General features: G+C 44.5%; 1 protein-coding gene and 2 long non-coding RNA genes across 6 annotated transcripts in view; 1 reads left to right on the top strand and 2 right to left on the bottom strand.

The window, feature by feature from the left end:
- LOC109369513 overlaps window positions 1-6,497 on the bottom strand; it is a 19,211-nt gene extending 12,714 nt beyond the window's left edge. The window contains exon 1 of the long non-coding RNA XR_002118654.2: window positions 6,411-6,497. This is a non-coding gene — a long non-coding RNA (uncharacterized LOC109369513). The remainder of the gene's footprint in view (window positions 1-6,410) is intronic.
- The window catches only part of KCNMB2 (potassium calcium-activated channel subfamily M regulatory beta subunit 2), a 114,414-nt gene extending 107,018 nt beyond the window's left edge, over window positions 1-7,396 (top strand). For all 4 annotated transcript variants that reach the window (XM_031555183.1, XM_003209197.4, XM_010716881.3 and 1 more), the window contains exons 4-5: window positions 1,297-1,492; window positions 6,398-7,396. In XM_031555183.1, the coding sequence (XP_031411043.1) occupies window positions 1,297-1,492; window positions 6,398-6,682 (481 nt within the window). In that variant the 3' untranslated portion in view covers window positions 6,683-7,396. The remainder of the gene's footprint in view (window positions 1-1,296; window positions 1,493-6,397) is intronic.
- Window positions 6,572-16,213, bottom strand: LOC116217060. The gene is made up of 3 exons (XR_004160979.1): window positions 16,126-16,213; window positions 15,607-15,705; window positions 6,572-6,651 (listed from the first exon to the last, which is right to left on the bottom strand). It is a non-coding gene; the product is annotated as an uncharacterized LOC116217060 (long non-coding RNA).

The raw sequence follows: 16,213 nt of genomic DNA, 5'->3' as shown, positions 1-16,213 counted from the left end.
TTGGAGCATGTTGTTTTCCGTGTGGGTTACTGCTTTCACGTTTAAGAAATGAAATCCTCCCAAAACACAGCAATTTTGAAAGTGAAGTATTGTCTTTCATCTTTATTGCATTGTACTTAATTTTTCCAAGGCCTTCTCTGGCTTCTTTCTCTGCTACAAAGCAGAAATTTTGGCCTGTGATTCATTAGCAGTATTTGAAAGCAGATTTCAAGCATCAGCCCTATTTAAAATCCATCCGAGACAGAAATAAGACTGTCAACAATGGTTTTTCCACCCCAATCAGCAAAGTTACGGGGATGAAAAACATGTAATTGTGGATCAAAATGGTGGTCTGCGTGCCCCAACTGAGGCACTGCCCAAAACTTGGCACACATTGGCTTATCAACCACAGGGTCTGTATTAAGATATTCACAATAAGTGCCTGAAGTTAACTGGTATGAATATCCTCAATTATATCACTGCAAAATTTGAAAATCATTCCTCGACCCTGCCATGATAAGGAAAAAGAACCATTACACATGAGGATGAACTGAATTCCAGCCAGCATCTTATTTGTACAATAAAAGTATTTATCCCTTCTTAAGTCCAAGCAAAGTTTAGATTTTAGGAGACCAGGATCGAGGCCTTTTAAGTATCTCAGAGCATTTGCATTTCCAAACTGTCCTCCCAGACCTTTCAGCAGTATCAGGGTCAATTGCAGAGGCTGCTAAGGTCAAAATAGCTCATGTAGAAAGCTGATTTATATAACAAACTATGTGAAAAAATGCCTGAAGTACCTGAAGTATCAGACATTCCAACTTCACAAGTCTCCCATGGGTAGGTGTTACATTATTACCCCCGCTTGTGAATAAAACAGCAGTCAAAGGTAAAAGTGAGAAAAAGAAGGGTTTCTGCAGGTTTCTGCTTGTGAATACCCATACCCCAGCAATGTGAGGTTGTCCTTCTTGAGCTGAGTTGGATGCCATGGTTAATGGTTGAGGCTCAGCGCATGGCGTCCCATCACAGTCCTACTTGATATGTGCTCTCCCTGGAGGACGCTGCTCAGTACACTTCTCTGCTGATTCCTTTTGATCTTGATAGACTGAGACCCAGTTCCCTTTTCATCTACATACATAAATTAGTGAATAGGGATATCTTCCCAAACATTAGGCACTGCAGAATAACACGAGAAAGTCCAGCCCTGTCTCAAAGCCCTTCAAGATTCCCCTCATATATCCCCAGTGGAAATTCCAAGCTGCAGTCAGTGCTTATCACCCATTCTAGCCATGCTCTGACATCTCCTTTTTTCTGCTTTAGCGTCTGGACAGAAGAAGCTCAGTGTTCGCTTCTCAACGCATCCATCACCGAAACCTTCAACTGCTCGTTTAGCTGCGGCCCAGACTGCTGGAAAATCTCTCAGTACCCCTGCCTGCAGGTGTACGTCAATCTCACTTCTTCTGGCCAGAGGCTTCTGCTCTACCACACCGAAGAAACAATGAAAATTAATTCTGAGGTAGGAGCACGGAATGAAATTTCTTCCTAAATGGATTTCTGGAGGGCTGCTCACTGTGTTATAGCCATTCCCTGTTTAAACATGATATAAGGCTTGCAGCTCCTACTTCCCTCATAAATGCAGAGCAGAGAGCAGTGCCCAGACAGACCTTCCATCTCTGAAGGGGGACATTCTCCTCCACCCCATGCAGACAGCACATTCTGGAGTGTCACAGCCCTGGGGCTGGAGCCTCCTCTTATCCTCTCCCCCAGCGCTGGGGTCACAGATGGTGCAAAGATGCTGAAGGTTTATAGAAAAGAGACTGTCAAGAGGAAAGATAGAGAATTAAAAAAAAAAAGGCAGACTAAGACGCCCATTTTCTCACACCATTTCCCTAGTTCCAGACTTTGAAAGCAGAAATATTTTTAACAGAAGTCCTCTCTGCTCCAGCAAGTGTGACACCAGCACGATTCAGTCCAGGTGGGACAGAGACAGTTCCTGCCTGGAGGCTGTGATGCAGGCAGTGGGCACGCAGGCAGCAGGCGCACAGACGGCACACAGGCAGCACCGCTCCGAGCAGAGCCTGCTCACAGGTGGCTGCGAGTCGCCTCTGCGATGCTGCGTATGGGGCTCTGACACATCCCTCTCTCATCTCCCCTTCTGCACATCGCCAGCACTGGATGCCAAAGACCACAGGCTGCAGCAAGATGGGATGCAGCTCAGTCACGAGGCTTTAACTTCTTAGTTATCCAAGGTCACTGAACCCCAAACTAGAGGCGTGCTGCAGTCCGCAATGGCAGAGCCCATGTTTGAGCAGCTGACAGCGTAACCTATTGTATTTCTATTTATGGCAGCAGTTCAGGAGACCAAATTACTTCTGTATATTAAGATGAAGTGATATTAAAATGAGTCAAAGCGTCGAGTGGTTGCACAGGGCTGGTTATTCTGCTGGATAATTAGCTCCTGTGGCTGAGAAACGAAGTCCTTTGGAGTTGAGGTGTGAAATACAGCAGTGTCCCCATTCCACCCCAACAGTGCAGAAAAGAGGCACCTGCAGCCCATTTCCCAAGCTAGGGCAGATCCGACTCTCCGCTGAGACAGAAGTAAAATCCAGTGATTTGATTAAAACAGATCAGATCAGTTTCTGCACTCTACTGGATTCAAGTAAATCAGGAGGTTTAGCATAAATCTCCACATTCTGCTACTGATTTTTCTTTGATGAAAACAGATCTTGAAATTCTCCCAAACACCTCCACCTCTAAATTTAATGTGGGCACAGTTAATACTCCTCCAGCCCAAGGTTGTTTGACAGGTTAAGCTCTGCTCTCAAGAGGATTCCTAGGTTTTCCTCATGTGCTGCTGACTATGTGACCTGAATCCAAACACGGTTTTTAATGGACGCTCACCATGTCTGTAAAATACCTGGCTGGGATCAGCAGAGCCTCCAGGCTTCAGGCCAGCGCAGCCCATTTCTGTAGGGACCACCTCCTCCCAAACCTTTTATAAGATCTGCATTACGTGATAGAAGCACTGGGACAATTCCTACTGCAGATCTTGGGGGATTAGGAGAAGGATGTCCCACTTCAGTCTCAAGGACTATCACAGCCTTAGCACAATGCATGGCTACGGACTAGAAAGTGAGGTATTTTCCCAAAAGACAGAGGAAATGCCAAAAACCCCATACCTGCTCAACCCATGCTCAGTACTCACCACCTTCCTCCTGCTTCATCACACTTTCCCAGCAAACCCACCCTCACCCCCTGCATCCACGTCCCAGCAAGCTCTTCATCCTCAGCAGCCACTGGACCATTTTCATTATTTCCCCCTCTTCCTCTCCCCACCCCTACCTTGCAGGTCTGCATTCCCCATCTTCCTCCTTGCTAAACAAGCCAGAGAGAAGTCTGCCCTGGCTCACTGAGCCCTGACACAGATGAAGAAGCGCAGACGTGTTATACACCAGCACACACGACCTCCAAGAGGTCCCCCTGCCTCGTTGAGCACCACCACGCATGCCAAGCAGCACCTGCAGCCCATCTCTCCCCTCTTGCCAGCAGCAAAATGAGCAGAATGCACTTTGATTTTAAATAATGATTAATCTAGGAGACTTGCTACCTAACGGAGCTCCTCTCCCACATGGCGTGGGAACATGGAACAGGTGCCATTTATATTGAGACATACGGCGTGCCGCTGCCAGTCTCAATGGGAAGTAAATGGATGCCAGCTGAGCTGCTCAAGCCTATCCCAGAAAAGCATCCACAGTTTTTCATGGCTTGTCATTCCTCTCACTGTCTGTACTTCATCTCTAGCCTTAAGGCAAGACCAGCCCCTTGCCAATACTACAATCACGGCACTTAAATACTTTCACAGCTATACTTTTCTTACTTGGTTGCCATACACTATAACAGTCGACAGGGGAGGTACACTGGGCAGTGTACCCTGCACCCAGAGCCATCTGCCATGCCAAAGAAGGACTGAGCAGCTTAGAGCAGTTCCAAAAGCCCCGATTCCATTCCATGGTACATCATCTTGATTCCTTTCATGTCACCACTGGTTTATATCCGTGCTTTGTAAGTGAGGTAAGCAAGCAGATTTGATCATCAGAACCAGTGATGTGCTTGCCCAGAGTTATTGTGCAGTCTCCATCCATGGAGATCCTCACAGCTTGACTGGCCAAGTGACCCTTCACTGAGCAGGGTTTTGGGTTGGACAAGTTGAGAGGCAGATAGCCTGTACAAATTGCCCAGTCCTTTAAATTAGAAACGTAGGGCTGGAAATCTAGCAAGTTCTCTTTATAACTACCTAGCGCATGCTCTTTGTGATCAGATCGCTAGTAACACAAGAGCCACTTTTCCCATGTTTATCACAGAATTCTTACTTGAGACAGAGGTCCAGACAAAGTTTACTTCCATACTTGCGGACCTCCAGGTGTTTGGCAATGCAGAATTGTAATAAAGCAGAGCAGCTTTAGTAGTTTACATTCATAGACACAGCATAAGAATGGCAGATATAAAATTCCCTGCCAAGCACTTGAGAAAACTAAATGACAATCAAACCAAAGAAAACACTGCAAGCATCCCATTATCAGCATCTGCCTGCCTGCCTGCCCATCACCTACACAATGCTCAGAACTGAAACAAGGACATTAGCACAGGGAGTGAAGGGCACCCGTTATCTTGAAGCATGAGAAGAGATGATTTTGGCACAAGGAGCCTGGCTGTGATGCAAAGCATATCAAGCTCCCTTGCATGACTGCCTTCCATGGCTTCATCACTTAAAACCTGGTTGGCTCAGGCAGCCCAACCAGCCCGACACGGCTGGTGGCTCTGTGTAGGAGGCAACGGCTCGAGTTTTGCTTCTGCATCAGGTCTGCTTCAAAAGTGCTTGCAGAATACTCGAGCCTGCAGGAAGCCAGGATCTGCAGAACCTCCCAGCTGAACTCTGGGGACAATTCTGTAGACTCTGATTCCAGGAATCTGTCATCATTGGGGCTTTTACATGTCTGCTGTTTTCTTTCAAGAGGAGAGGACTGTGCAACAGCAGCCAAGTCCTCATTCAGTCTCCTTTCTCAGGACAGTAGCAGCTGCAACTTCAAGGAGCAAAAAAATCTGACACCAAACTTGCAATAAAAAAAAAAAAGAGCCAACAAAACATCAGAGCTGGAAATATTGCTGTTAGGACCATGATAGCATGATTCAGTAAAAGAAAATTAGGTACAGCTTCACTGACAATTTTCCTGTACCGACTAGATTATGATCTATTAACGAGTCACAGACACTAGAAGAGGGCTTGCGGCTTTGAACATTTAAGACAAAGCTGGGCAGAGTGCAAGAGAATATCCTGGGGGGAGCAGCTCTGCACCAGCAGGAAGATGGATGAGATACTACTGCCCTGGTATTTTCCATCTTTAATTTCTAGAGCTCTATGAAATATTCATTATGGCAGGCCGACATGCTCTACCCTTAATGCTGTAGTCGGCTAACTCCAGACAATCTTCCTGCCGTGCTTCAAATCACATTCTGGGCTAATAAACTTGCCAATGAATCAATCAAATCCTGTTATGAGGTTAATCCTTGAATCGTTATTAGGACTAGAGATTTGTCTCAGTACGTTATGAGAAGTCACAGTGTAGTCATGAAAAAGAACAGAGGGACATTTATAAAGGTCATAACTTCAAACAATAATAATAAAAAGCTATGCGTTGCATTAATTTAATAAAGACATCTCTTTTCCTTTGAAAAACTCTCTTGCTGTCATTAAGTTACCTAAATTTAACTATCACCCCCTACAAGCAAGATCAGCAGTGCAAGCAGGGGAGCATGGCAGGACCCAAGAGCAAGTTAAGCAACAGCTCAAGAGCCAGGGCTGAGCTCCAGTAAGAGGTGAAGTCACTAGTAAAATCTGCATTTTCTCTTTGACTTTCTATTTGTCCTCAACTGAGGCACTGCCCTGATGGAAGATTTGTATTAAGTTTTCTTGTTGGCCTTTCCTTTTGTGAGTGAACACCCATGACTACTGAGATCATTTTGATCCCATACAAGCCAGATCTGAGCTGCCAGATATGTATTTACAGCAAGTCAATTACCCATCTTGCTGCAAGGGTATGGATGCCACTTAAGATGAAGAGGTGCTTCATCAGTTTCATTTTTACACGTGTAAATTAGCAATAATAATGTATTCACCTATCTCACGAGGCTGCTGTGCAAATTAAAGCATTAATATTTGTACAGCACTTGTAGGCTCTCAATGGGAAATTCTGTAGATGTACAAAATATTGAGTTTTGTCTGAGATAAATTTATTATTAGCTTAATAGTATTGCGCTGTTATTATGAAAAGCATAATCATCTTGAGATTTTCCTGCTTGCACCTGAAAACAGACATGGCACCTGATTTGGAGTTGCATTTTTCTCCCTCTGATTTCTCCCCAGTGTTCGTACATACCCAAGTGCGGCAAGAACTACGAGGAATCCATGTCAATGGTGAACGTTGTGATGGAAAACTTCCGAAAGTATCAACGCTTCTCCTGCTTCTATGATCCTGAGGGCACTCAGAAGAACGTGATATTGACCAAACTGTACAGCTCCAACGTGCTGTTCCACTCACTCTTCTGGCCCACATGCATGATGATCGGCGGCGTTGCCATCGTTGCGATGGTAAAGCTGACTCAATACCTTTCTCTCCTCTGTGAGAGAATCCAAAGGATCAACAGATAAGAATGAAAACTCTCCTCCAAGAGTTAATTACAGATAAAATACTGTTTTCTCATTCTTCACCAAAGAACCTTAAGTTTGTAACGTGCAAGTCTGTTATAAGTTCCTTACTATATTCTTATAAGTAGAGCAATAATGCAAAAGCTGTTCTATATGCAAACTATATGTTATTATTATGCAGACAACCGAAAAAAATTACTGTTTGTGTTGATGATCTTGTTTGATGCTGAGACTTCTACTTCTTTCTTTTCTACAGCTAGAATTGGGCTCAGTGTGACCATTTGCCAAGCTCAGTCAATTAACTTTCTCAACGTAAAGGATTCTGGGGAAATCCATGCCTGGACAAAAGGCAGCAAATGACTTGTGCAAACTGAGGCCTCAGATCTGGCTCAGCCCTGCCAATGGATTTCTGGTTTTGCCTTTTTATTATTGGTTGCAGGGGAAAAAAGTAGAGAAACAAAACAGAGGTTTTTCTATGAGCAGGTGGCACCACACAGACTACTGCAAGGCCAGGATAAGTATGAGTATTTTCTGCCTAAGTAGGACTTGGTGATGCTATGTGTTAGCTCCCCCAATTCAGAAGTAAATTTTACCCAGTGGTATGTACAGTCTTTTGCAAAACACTTTGGAGTTTTATTTATTTTATGTTGTATTTTCCTTCTGTCTTACCAACAGCATCTTTGTCATCTGCAGAAGCTGTAGCCAAAAAAAAAAAAAGAAAAAAAAGAAAACCAACAAAAATCACCTTGTTCCATTTTGTACTTCAGTCTGAGCCCTGCTGATGGAGACAGGACCAGAACACCTTATGTAAAGGTTTATTACTCATTTGTTGTGTATTTGCTACCATATCACTGTAAAGAAAAAGTAACACAATCAGCTATTTTTTCTATTTTTACTTCCAACTATTTTAGATTTTTTTACTTGATATATATATACAGATATATATATATATATAAAAGCTATATTATATCTAGTTGTGTATCAGAACTTGATTATGGGGTGGTGGCTTTTTTATTTTTACCAACTGAGAAGTGAACAACGTAACTCATGTATTCATAACCTTCAGCCTTGGATAATATCATAACATGGAGGAGCAGCACTGCAGGATCCCATCCAATATTCATGATGTTGTGTCAGGCAAAGGTCCCTATTGTTGTAACATCCAAAATGACAAAAATCTAATCCAATTCCACAGCTCTTATTAACTGAATTGTTAGGTAATAATCATAATACTTCTGGAAATCTCTCCTGGCCTCAACTTAGTGTGCAGTTCTGGCTGAAGTGAATTCTGATTTAAAATGCCCAGGTGCAAGGATTTATTGGAAATATTCGTGTTTTTTTCTAGTATGTTGTCCTATCTGTCATTTATTTACCACAGGAATATTGCAGGTCTGATTTCACACACACACACACACACACACACACACACACTCTATAGTCATGATTTCTGCATAATTTATTTTTATTCCCTGCATAGAAAACATTCCTTTTTATCCTGTGTTTAAAGGTACTTCTCATAGTTTCTCACTTTGCACTTAGTCTGAAGGACAAATGCAGGGCATGAATTCACTGTCCAGTGATTCAAAGGAATCATTCATAGGCCTATCCAAGCCAAGAAACTAACATATTTCCCCTCAAAAAGACTGCAAAGCAAATCTTCTGCCTCCTTCATCTCTACGTAAGTACCTTTCTCCAACATAGCATTAAAAATTTCAAGATATTATGAAACTTTACAAGTCATGCAAGTGTAACACGAGCTGTTTAAAAAAAAATAGTTCTAAGCAGTGAAAATGGAGCTGCAATCTTGTAATCAGTAGTATAATTTTCCTTAGGTAAATAAATGCCTGAAGGGCGGGGGGATAATCAGGGTTCCAAAGATATGTAATAAAAATATTAAATTAAATCTTCCAGATTTCAATATCTTCTGCATTCAGATTTGGCTTTTTCATTAGACTTTCCTTTATAGCTCCTGCTGCTAAGAAATCAGGAGTGCTGATGCAACAGGGAATTCATGAAGGTTTCTGTGTAGAATATTTTCTGAATCAATTTGTGGAATTCACATGGATCACAGCAGACCTGTACACTCCCAACGTTAGCAGGACTGGTGTGGCAAAGCCTTTGTTGAGCAAAAATACTCTGTCCTCAGCCAAAGCTGTCCCTTTTGGGACAAATTTAGGACCAATACAGCCACGCGGCTCCCAGTTTTCTTCCTTTACAACCCTGCTTTCCCTTCAAGCAGTGGGGCTTGCACCGTGCTGGTGCTCAACTGGCCCCCATTCACCGCTCTGCTACCAGCCATGCCAAAGGGAGAGCCAGCTGCCAATCTCAGCTCACAAATCCAACATCACTCCACGTCCATGCATGACAATCAGGATGCTCGTGTCAGTGCCATGCGGTGCTGATGGAGCTCCTGAAACACACTGCACGCTGCTCTTGCTGTCAGTGCTCCCTGTGGGTGACACACCTTGATGCTGCTGCTTTCTGTAATCATTTTGTTGACATTAACAGAGAGATTCGTGCGATAGCAAAATAACTTGAGTAATTGGATGGAGCGAGGTAAAACAGTAATTTTAAAGGGAATTAACTGCCTGGCACAGTTAACCCCCCACAGAAGCATTAGCACTGCAAACACAATGTTGACAGTTCCTGCTGCCCCAAAGAGGAGTGCTTTGGTGAAGATGTACTGCTTTTCTTCTCTACCACCATTTCAATATCATTTTAAACAAAACTGATATTCCTGTAGGCAGCACAAATGAATAAGAAACATCCCCTATCCACACACAGCTCTAGGGGTGAACTTGAGTGTTCACACAAACCCACCACATTGAAAAGGTCACTAAAAATCACCTACACCAACCATCATCCCATCATCACCATGCCAACTAAATGCATATGCTTCTTGGCACAACCATCTCACACCATATCCAGCTGGGGTAGGAAGGAGCAACCGGGGCTGCAAAACTCCCAATGGAAAAGCATCACAGGAAAATGTCAGCACAGTGCCTGGACACATTGGGGTCCACTCATGAGATTTAGGATATGTGTAATATTGCAGGTGCCACATTCACACAGCCTTTTAATAGGTATTTTCTTAATTAGATTATTTACTTCAGGTCTTATTTCTATTCTGGAACAACTGTGAACAAGTGTGACCAACCCTGCTGCAGTTCTCTGAAACTTGGCACTTTGCTGCGGACCTACTAAATGTCACCAGCTAGGACAACAGAAAGCACAGTTGGGTTTAGCTCTTCTGTTTGAGCAGACATCTCTTTTATCTCAGAAAATGTACCCAGAAAGCAATCAGTAGAAGTTGGAGCTAAAACAGAAAGGGGGCTCGGGAAATGAGAAAGCTGCACATCTTGAGAAGACACAGTGCCACAATCGCAGATCTGGCACAAAGTCTCAAGGCAAGGCTGGGGACACAGCCACTGCCCCCACCTTGGGGACTCACTGGTCCTTCATCATGGCCACATCACAGAGAGCACTGCTAGCCAAAGACAAGCCTTGTGAGTGTAAAGGGGGTTCTCGGGCAGCACAACAGCATTTGCTCACATTTAAGCATGCATCCCAAAAGTGGTGCCCAGCAGAGGCATGGCACAAGGTACAGTGCAGCTCAGTGAAATGACTCAAAGCTATGTCTGCTGTTGACCTGGCAAAGTAGGTTCCAGCACCTGTGTTACAGAAACTGCAGCCCTACAGCAATGCAGTGAAATCTCTAGTGGAAATGGCAATTTCAGTGTGACAGCACTTTAAGAACTGGGCACCTAATTCCCTTTCTCATCCAATAATACCCATACAAATAGAGCTGCAGCTTTCCAAGGGGACTGAACCAATATCTCTGCAGTAATGCAACCTTGCAGCCTCAGAACCTGAGCATGATAGCATCAGCTCTCCATTAGCTGCTGCACTGCTCGTCATCTATCATAGACCCAGGGAAAAGAACACTTTCCTGCTTCACTGAGCACCCTGAGCTTGTCACTTCCCAGCACTGAGTCCAGGAGGAAATCGCAGTTGTGGCGTACCCAAACATTTCACAACTGCATACAGACTCTTCTGAGTGGTTTGGGTTATCTGGGGAAAAAGTATAAACTATTTGGTTTGAAATGTTTTCAAAACACAATTTCCATTTCTCAGTTTGACCCACTGCTGCCTGCTGAAATCCAGGAGAGGAGCAGCTTTCTTACTAGGGAGACTTGAAAAATAAATATAATAGTTCCTCTGGTGCGAAACAAAGCTATCGGCAATTGCTCAGTGAATGTTTCAAAGAATTTATTTTTAGAGGCTGACTGGTGACATGTTTCTTCTCTTCCATTCTCCTCAACCATCAGAGGAGCGTGGGATCGGTCACGGGGACACGGCCACCCTAACAAACCCCAGAGACATCACTGATCACAGCCGTGAGTAAAGCAAAGCATCAGAGCCTACAGCACCACAGCACCAGGAGGGGAAGGAGAAAAGCAGCATTTATCCACCATCACCAGGGTAGCAGTGGTGCAGCTGGTGGCAGCTCCCAGTGCCAATGTCCCCAGCAGCCTAGAGAGGTCCACTTTAATTGGAAATGCTACCAGGTAAACTAACACCAGGCTTGCTTTCAGTTTGCTAAACCCAAGATGTTTGTCTGCCTGGGGGCCAAACACTGAAGTGCTCAGATCCCCACTCAGCACAGCCACAGGGGATCACAGGACGAATCACAATGAACTGCAGAGCTGGGTGCTCCCAGCTAGGTGCCGTGCAAGGAAAGAACACAAGCACTGCCAAACCAGATGCAGAATGAGAGCTGCCAGGCTCCATAGCACAGGATACATCCAGCAAGGAGCCATGTTTGGGGTTGTGATGGACTTTGCTGCAAGTGAGCAATTTGATCGACCTCACTCAAAGCCTGATTTTCTGCTAACAGTATCACACTCCATTTTTCACTCTTAACTCTGACACATCCTATTAGGGACACAGGCAGAGCTAACCAAAAGGCTTTCCCCATGCTAAGGAGCATCAAAATTAGAACTGCCATTACAAGAAATTCAGATACTCTTCTGTCAAAACTGGGAGGCCTTTATTCCATCACAATTCCTCCTGAAGTTACGGAAATTCAACCAGAGTTAAGCCATCAATGCCTTGCTTTACACTTGTGCACAACAGTACAGTCAGCTAGTAGAAATTCAGGACGCACACGCTGCTTCTGATTCCCTGTTCCCTGCCATTAGCTCTGTGCTGCTGAGCAGTCACCTGAAGGAGGGAGAACATCTGCAGTCCCAGATTTCTGCTGCCATCTCTGGCAGTCCTTCATCTCGAGCCAATATCATTCTGGCCGCAAATAGCAGATTAATGATCTGGGAAATGTGTTGCTCCCTCAATATCCCTTCTGAGTTCCCTCCCACCCCTTCTGGCCTCTCTCCCTGTAACGAGGTGGCCATGCTGATCTACACACATAGAACAGCGGGAGAAGCAAAGCCCAAGAGCCATCTGCTTCCCATCAGAGTGCTATATAGCTGGAGTCAGCATTAATCAAAATCCAGATTCCTGGACAAGGAAGCTTTGGTGTCACCAGCCCTCTGTCTTGGGAGCTGACTGTCCCCCCTGCAGCTTACTATGGACCCACTGCTACCACCCCAAGGATCCAGAGTATGGCAAAGATTTGATCACCACTCCAAGCCCAGAGTCATCCCTCTGTGCATGCACAGCCAGGAATGGGCTCATTCATCCTGTGCTCTGTTGTATGGCCAACAGTAGCACTTTCCTCATGTCACCTCAGCTGAGCAATAAGCTTGGGCAACAATTACTTCCAGCCTTGGATAAAAGAGCCTGCTCTGATGCTGTTAAATTATGTAGAACAAGATTATAATTACATACTAAAAAAAAAAAACAACAAAAACCAACCCAAACCATACACTTAAAAGAACATTATTCAGGTTGCAAAAGCAAGCACTCTAAAGTTTCAAAATGCCAGAAATAGAGCTGCCTGAACAGTTTTCATGCAGCACCGTTTGTATATATGCATTATGATACAGACTTTACCTATACAGTGACATACCACTTCTCCACAGGACACCCGGTCCTTGACCCAAGTGGAAGAAATTGAGTTAATAAGTCATTGCTCTACTTCTTTTTAACCCTTGTTGTTCTGTGTGCCCTCAATGCCCGACAGAGCTGCTGTCAATTGCTGCTCGTCCAGCAGAACCTATGTCTCCTTCTCCAAGGCTTAAGGCTCTCTCCAAAGACAGCCATGCCAGCCCTGAGCAGCCTAGCTCAGAGGTGGGCACCAGAAGCATGCAGATTGAACTATTTTCCTGTGGCACAGTATCATGTAAAGACAGTCTCTGTATCCAGTGGAGGGTCAGAAGACATCTGATGTCCTTCAGCAGAGGACATGGTGAGGATGAAAAGAGACTGATGGAGAGCCTCTCTGCCCCCAGAATCCCACAGATCCTTTTCCTGCTCGACTCTGCCAAAGGCCAGACTGGTGCAAAATAGGACTGCTAGGCTCTGCTCTAAGCAGAGCTGTGCCAGAAATCCTATCTACCAGCTCCTGTCACCTCTCCCATAGAAGTCTGCCAGAGCAGATCAAAGAGAATGAGACCAGCACACAGACTTCCCCTCAAGTCCTAGGTCTGTCTATTCCTCAAGTAAAATATATATTTACCAACACAGACTCAACAGCTACTGGAGGCCATGTTCCCCAGTTCATCTGGACATTGTCTATAGGACAGGTCACAGAGGAGGGTGGTTGTGTGCATGGAAAGATGGGAGCTGGTCAACCACAGCCATCAGCACTGCAGACAGACTGAGGACTCTCCACGAGCAGTGACCATCCCCACCATGATGTGCAATCAGTTCTCAGCCATGGTGCACATCGCCATGTCACAGCAAAATGTGGTGAAACACGATAAGGCAGTGAAAGAAATGAGAAGGAAATGAAGTAAAACTAATTGATTTACCTGGATTTTCTTTTTCTAAATGTTTTTCCCCAGGGTTACTAGTGCTTCACAGGCAGCAGAGACTGTGTCAGAGTCTATATCACTCACGTGTTTACTTCTAATGTATCCAGCTTTTTTTTATTATTATTATTAAGCCTTTGGTCTGAATCTGTCAGAGTTCATGCTCACTGACTCCAAGATATCTCCAGCATAGGAAATGTAAAGAATTAACACAATCTCAATGCATAGCATACTTGCACCATGTAGTATCTCCTGTTCCTCAGGAAGAAAATAAGCATATGCACATTGTGAAACATCAAGCATTATAAACAGAAAAAAAAAAAAAAATTACATCTGCCAACTCAGCATGACAGGGTTCCCTGGCAAATAAGGCAATGCACTGAGACAAGGACTCTGCAGATATTCAAAGCTTGGATGTGTCCTCAGAACTATGAGTTTCAGTCCAGACCTGAACCTCACTGCCCATTAGCTTTGGGGTGCCTCAAGAGCACAGATTCTGATAGTAGGTTCACAGGTTACAGGACTGTTGCAGGCCCAAGAGGCACTGAGGCTGCAAGAAGACCAAGTACTGCAAGGAATAGCCCCATATTCCTGCATCTGCCATGCTGACCTCTGCAGTCTCCAGGGCTACGTCCAGTGCAAGGGAGTGAGTGCTCAGACAGAGCACTCCTCTGACTGCACGTCCACGGAGGCAGCAAGCGCAAGGAACAGGAATCAGCAGAGCTCAAAGCAGTGCTCCAGAGCTGTAGCTCCACATCTGTGCATTCAGATGGCCTCTGGGTAGAAGCGCTGGCACATGGACAGCCTTCCAAATCATTGTGTTTGCTTGCAGAAGTAGAGCCCATAACTGTACCTGTTGGTACCTGCAAGTGCACTGTCTTCACACAATTCTGGGGACTTTCAGCTCTAGAGTGGTTCAAGTCAGCAAAATATAGGCCTGGCCAGCAGAAGAGGTTTGCAGTTAGTCAGGATGCAGCTGAAAAAATGAGCAATAAACTGTGCTGAGTTCAATGCATCCCTGACTTGGGTCAAGTCCTGCAACACCCACAAAATGGCCACCACTCTTCTGGACTGAGTGCCATGGGGGGCTCAGCAAACTGCAGCCCTTTTACGCATACTTTGGCAGCAAATAAATTAAATTCAGGCTTTCACAGCCCATTCTGCCAACAAAGTCTGCTCTGTGCATTTGGGACAGTCACCAACTCTCCAACTCAATTTATCCTGGAGATTTAAATCAAGTCACAAGTTGGCCAAGGCACAGTGCTGAAGGGTTAACACCAGCATTTGGGTCTTTATTTTAAGAAGAGCATAAAGCCCTGATGGGCCATAATTACAGTGTTGATAAGCAGGGAAAGAATATTTGAGGTTTCAAATATCACATGACTAATTGGTGCTGGAACAGCTGTGTATGAAAATCGGGTGATGTGATGTGCATGGCAAAAAGGAGGGGTCTCCACGCCGAGTGCAGGCCTAGTACTGCTCAGCCACACATCTCCCCAAACCACCAGTGTGGGGCCACCTTGTCCTTATCACAACATAAAACTGAAGGGATAGGAAAATAATACATACCTATTTCTGTTCTTTGGTCACCTTTTAGAATTGGGTTTCTAAGTGGAGCATTATAGATGCTCCACACACCAATGTTGATATTTTTCAGATGCTGACAATGACAACACTCAGAAAATCCTCAGAGTATGCTCTGGTTTGCAGAGGGTAAGGTGGAAGGCAGGTTTCTTTTGTTCCAAAACCCATCTAGATTTCCTCATTCAGCACACCAACTGTACTTTTCTCAGCTAAACATCATAGAATCATTGATCTTAGAAGACCACTAAAATCACCCATCTCCACCATAATCACCAACCATGTTCCTAAGTGCCACATCTACTCTACCTACCTATGGTAGGTACCTTCTGGTGCCACTGGAGCAAGGAGCTCCAGAAACAACCACCACCAATTCCAGAGGGAAAGGAACAAGGGCTAGTGACACTACCAAACCTTGAGGCTCTCCACAGTGGATTGCTTCAAGTCAAGCAGGACATCATCACCTTCTCCTTACACTTCTTTCTGCACTGGGGGCCTTATCTTCTCAATTGGCTGGAGATGAGAAGTAAGTACAATTCAAGCTATTTTTACTTAAGAAGGAGATAAATATTTCACTGCTGTGACTCCCTCTCCCCTTCCCAACTTTGTCTCTCCAGAAGCAGAAGTAATAGGAAGTGCATAAGTTTCTCTACCATGTGTTGCTTAAGAAAGTCTTTTTCCTCAACAGTCCATAGGAGAACTATGAACTATTTTTAAAGTAGAGCTTGGTGTGATAAGAGCCTTTAATTAGTAGATAAAAATGTGTGCACCAGGGTACGGAGTTTGATTTCTCTTTTCCTTGAAGCACTATAGTCCTAGAAAACTATTTCCACCAATAACCTGTTCTAGCCCCACTTAGAGCACAGCATCAAAAGCAATAAGTACATTTAGGTCTCCAAGCCCATACAGACTCATCCATAGCACAATACATACCTGTGGAGCACTGCTAGGAGGCAGGAAACAAGCCAACACGCTGCATCCAAGCCTAAAACCATCCAAAGAACCTACAAGTACTGCTTTA

This window comes from Meleagris gallopavo, chromosome 11 (genome assembly GCF_000146605.3).
Source record: "Meleagris gallopavo isolate NT-WF06-2002-E0010 breed Aviagen turkey brand Nicholas breeding stock chromosome 11, Turkey_5.1, whole genome shotgun sequence".
Classification (NCBI taxonomy): domain Eukaryota; kingdom Metazoa; phylum Chordata; class Aves; order Galliformes; family Phasianidae; genus Meleagris; species Meleagris gallopavo.
Note: the sequence above shows the minus strand (reverse complement) of the source record. Positions and strands in the feature narration are given on the sequence as shown.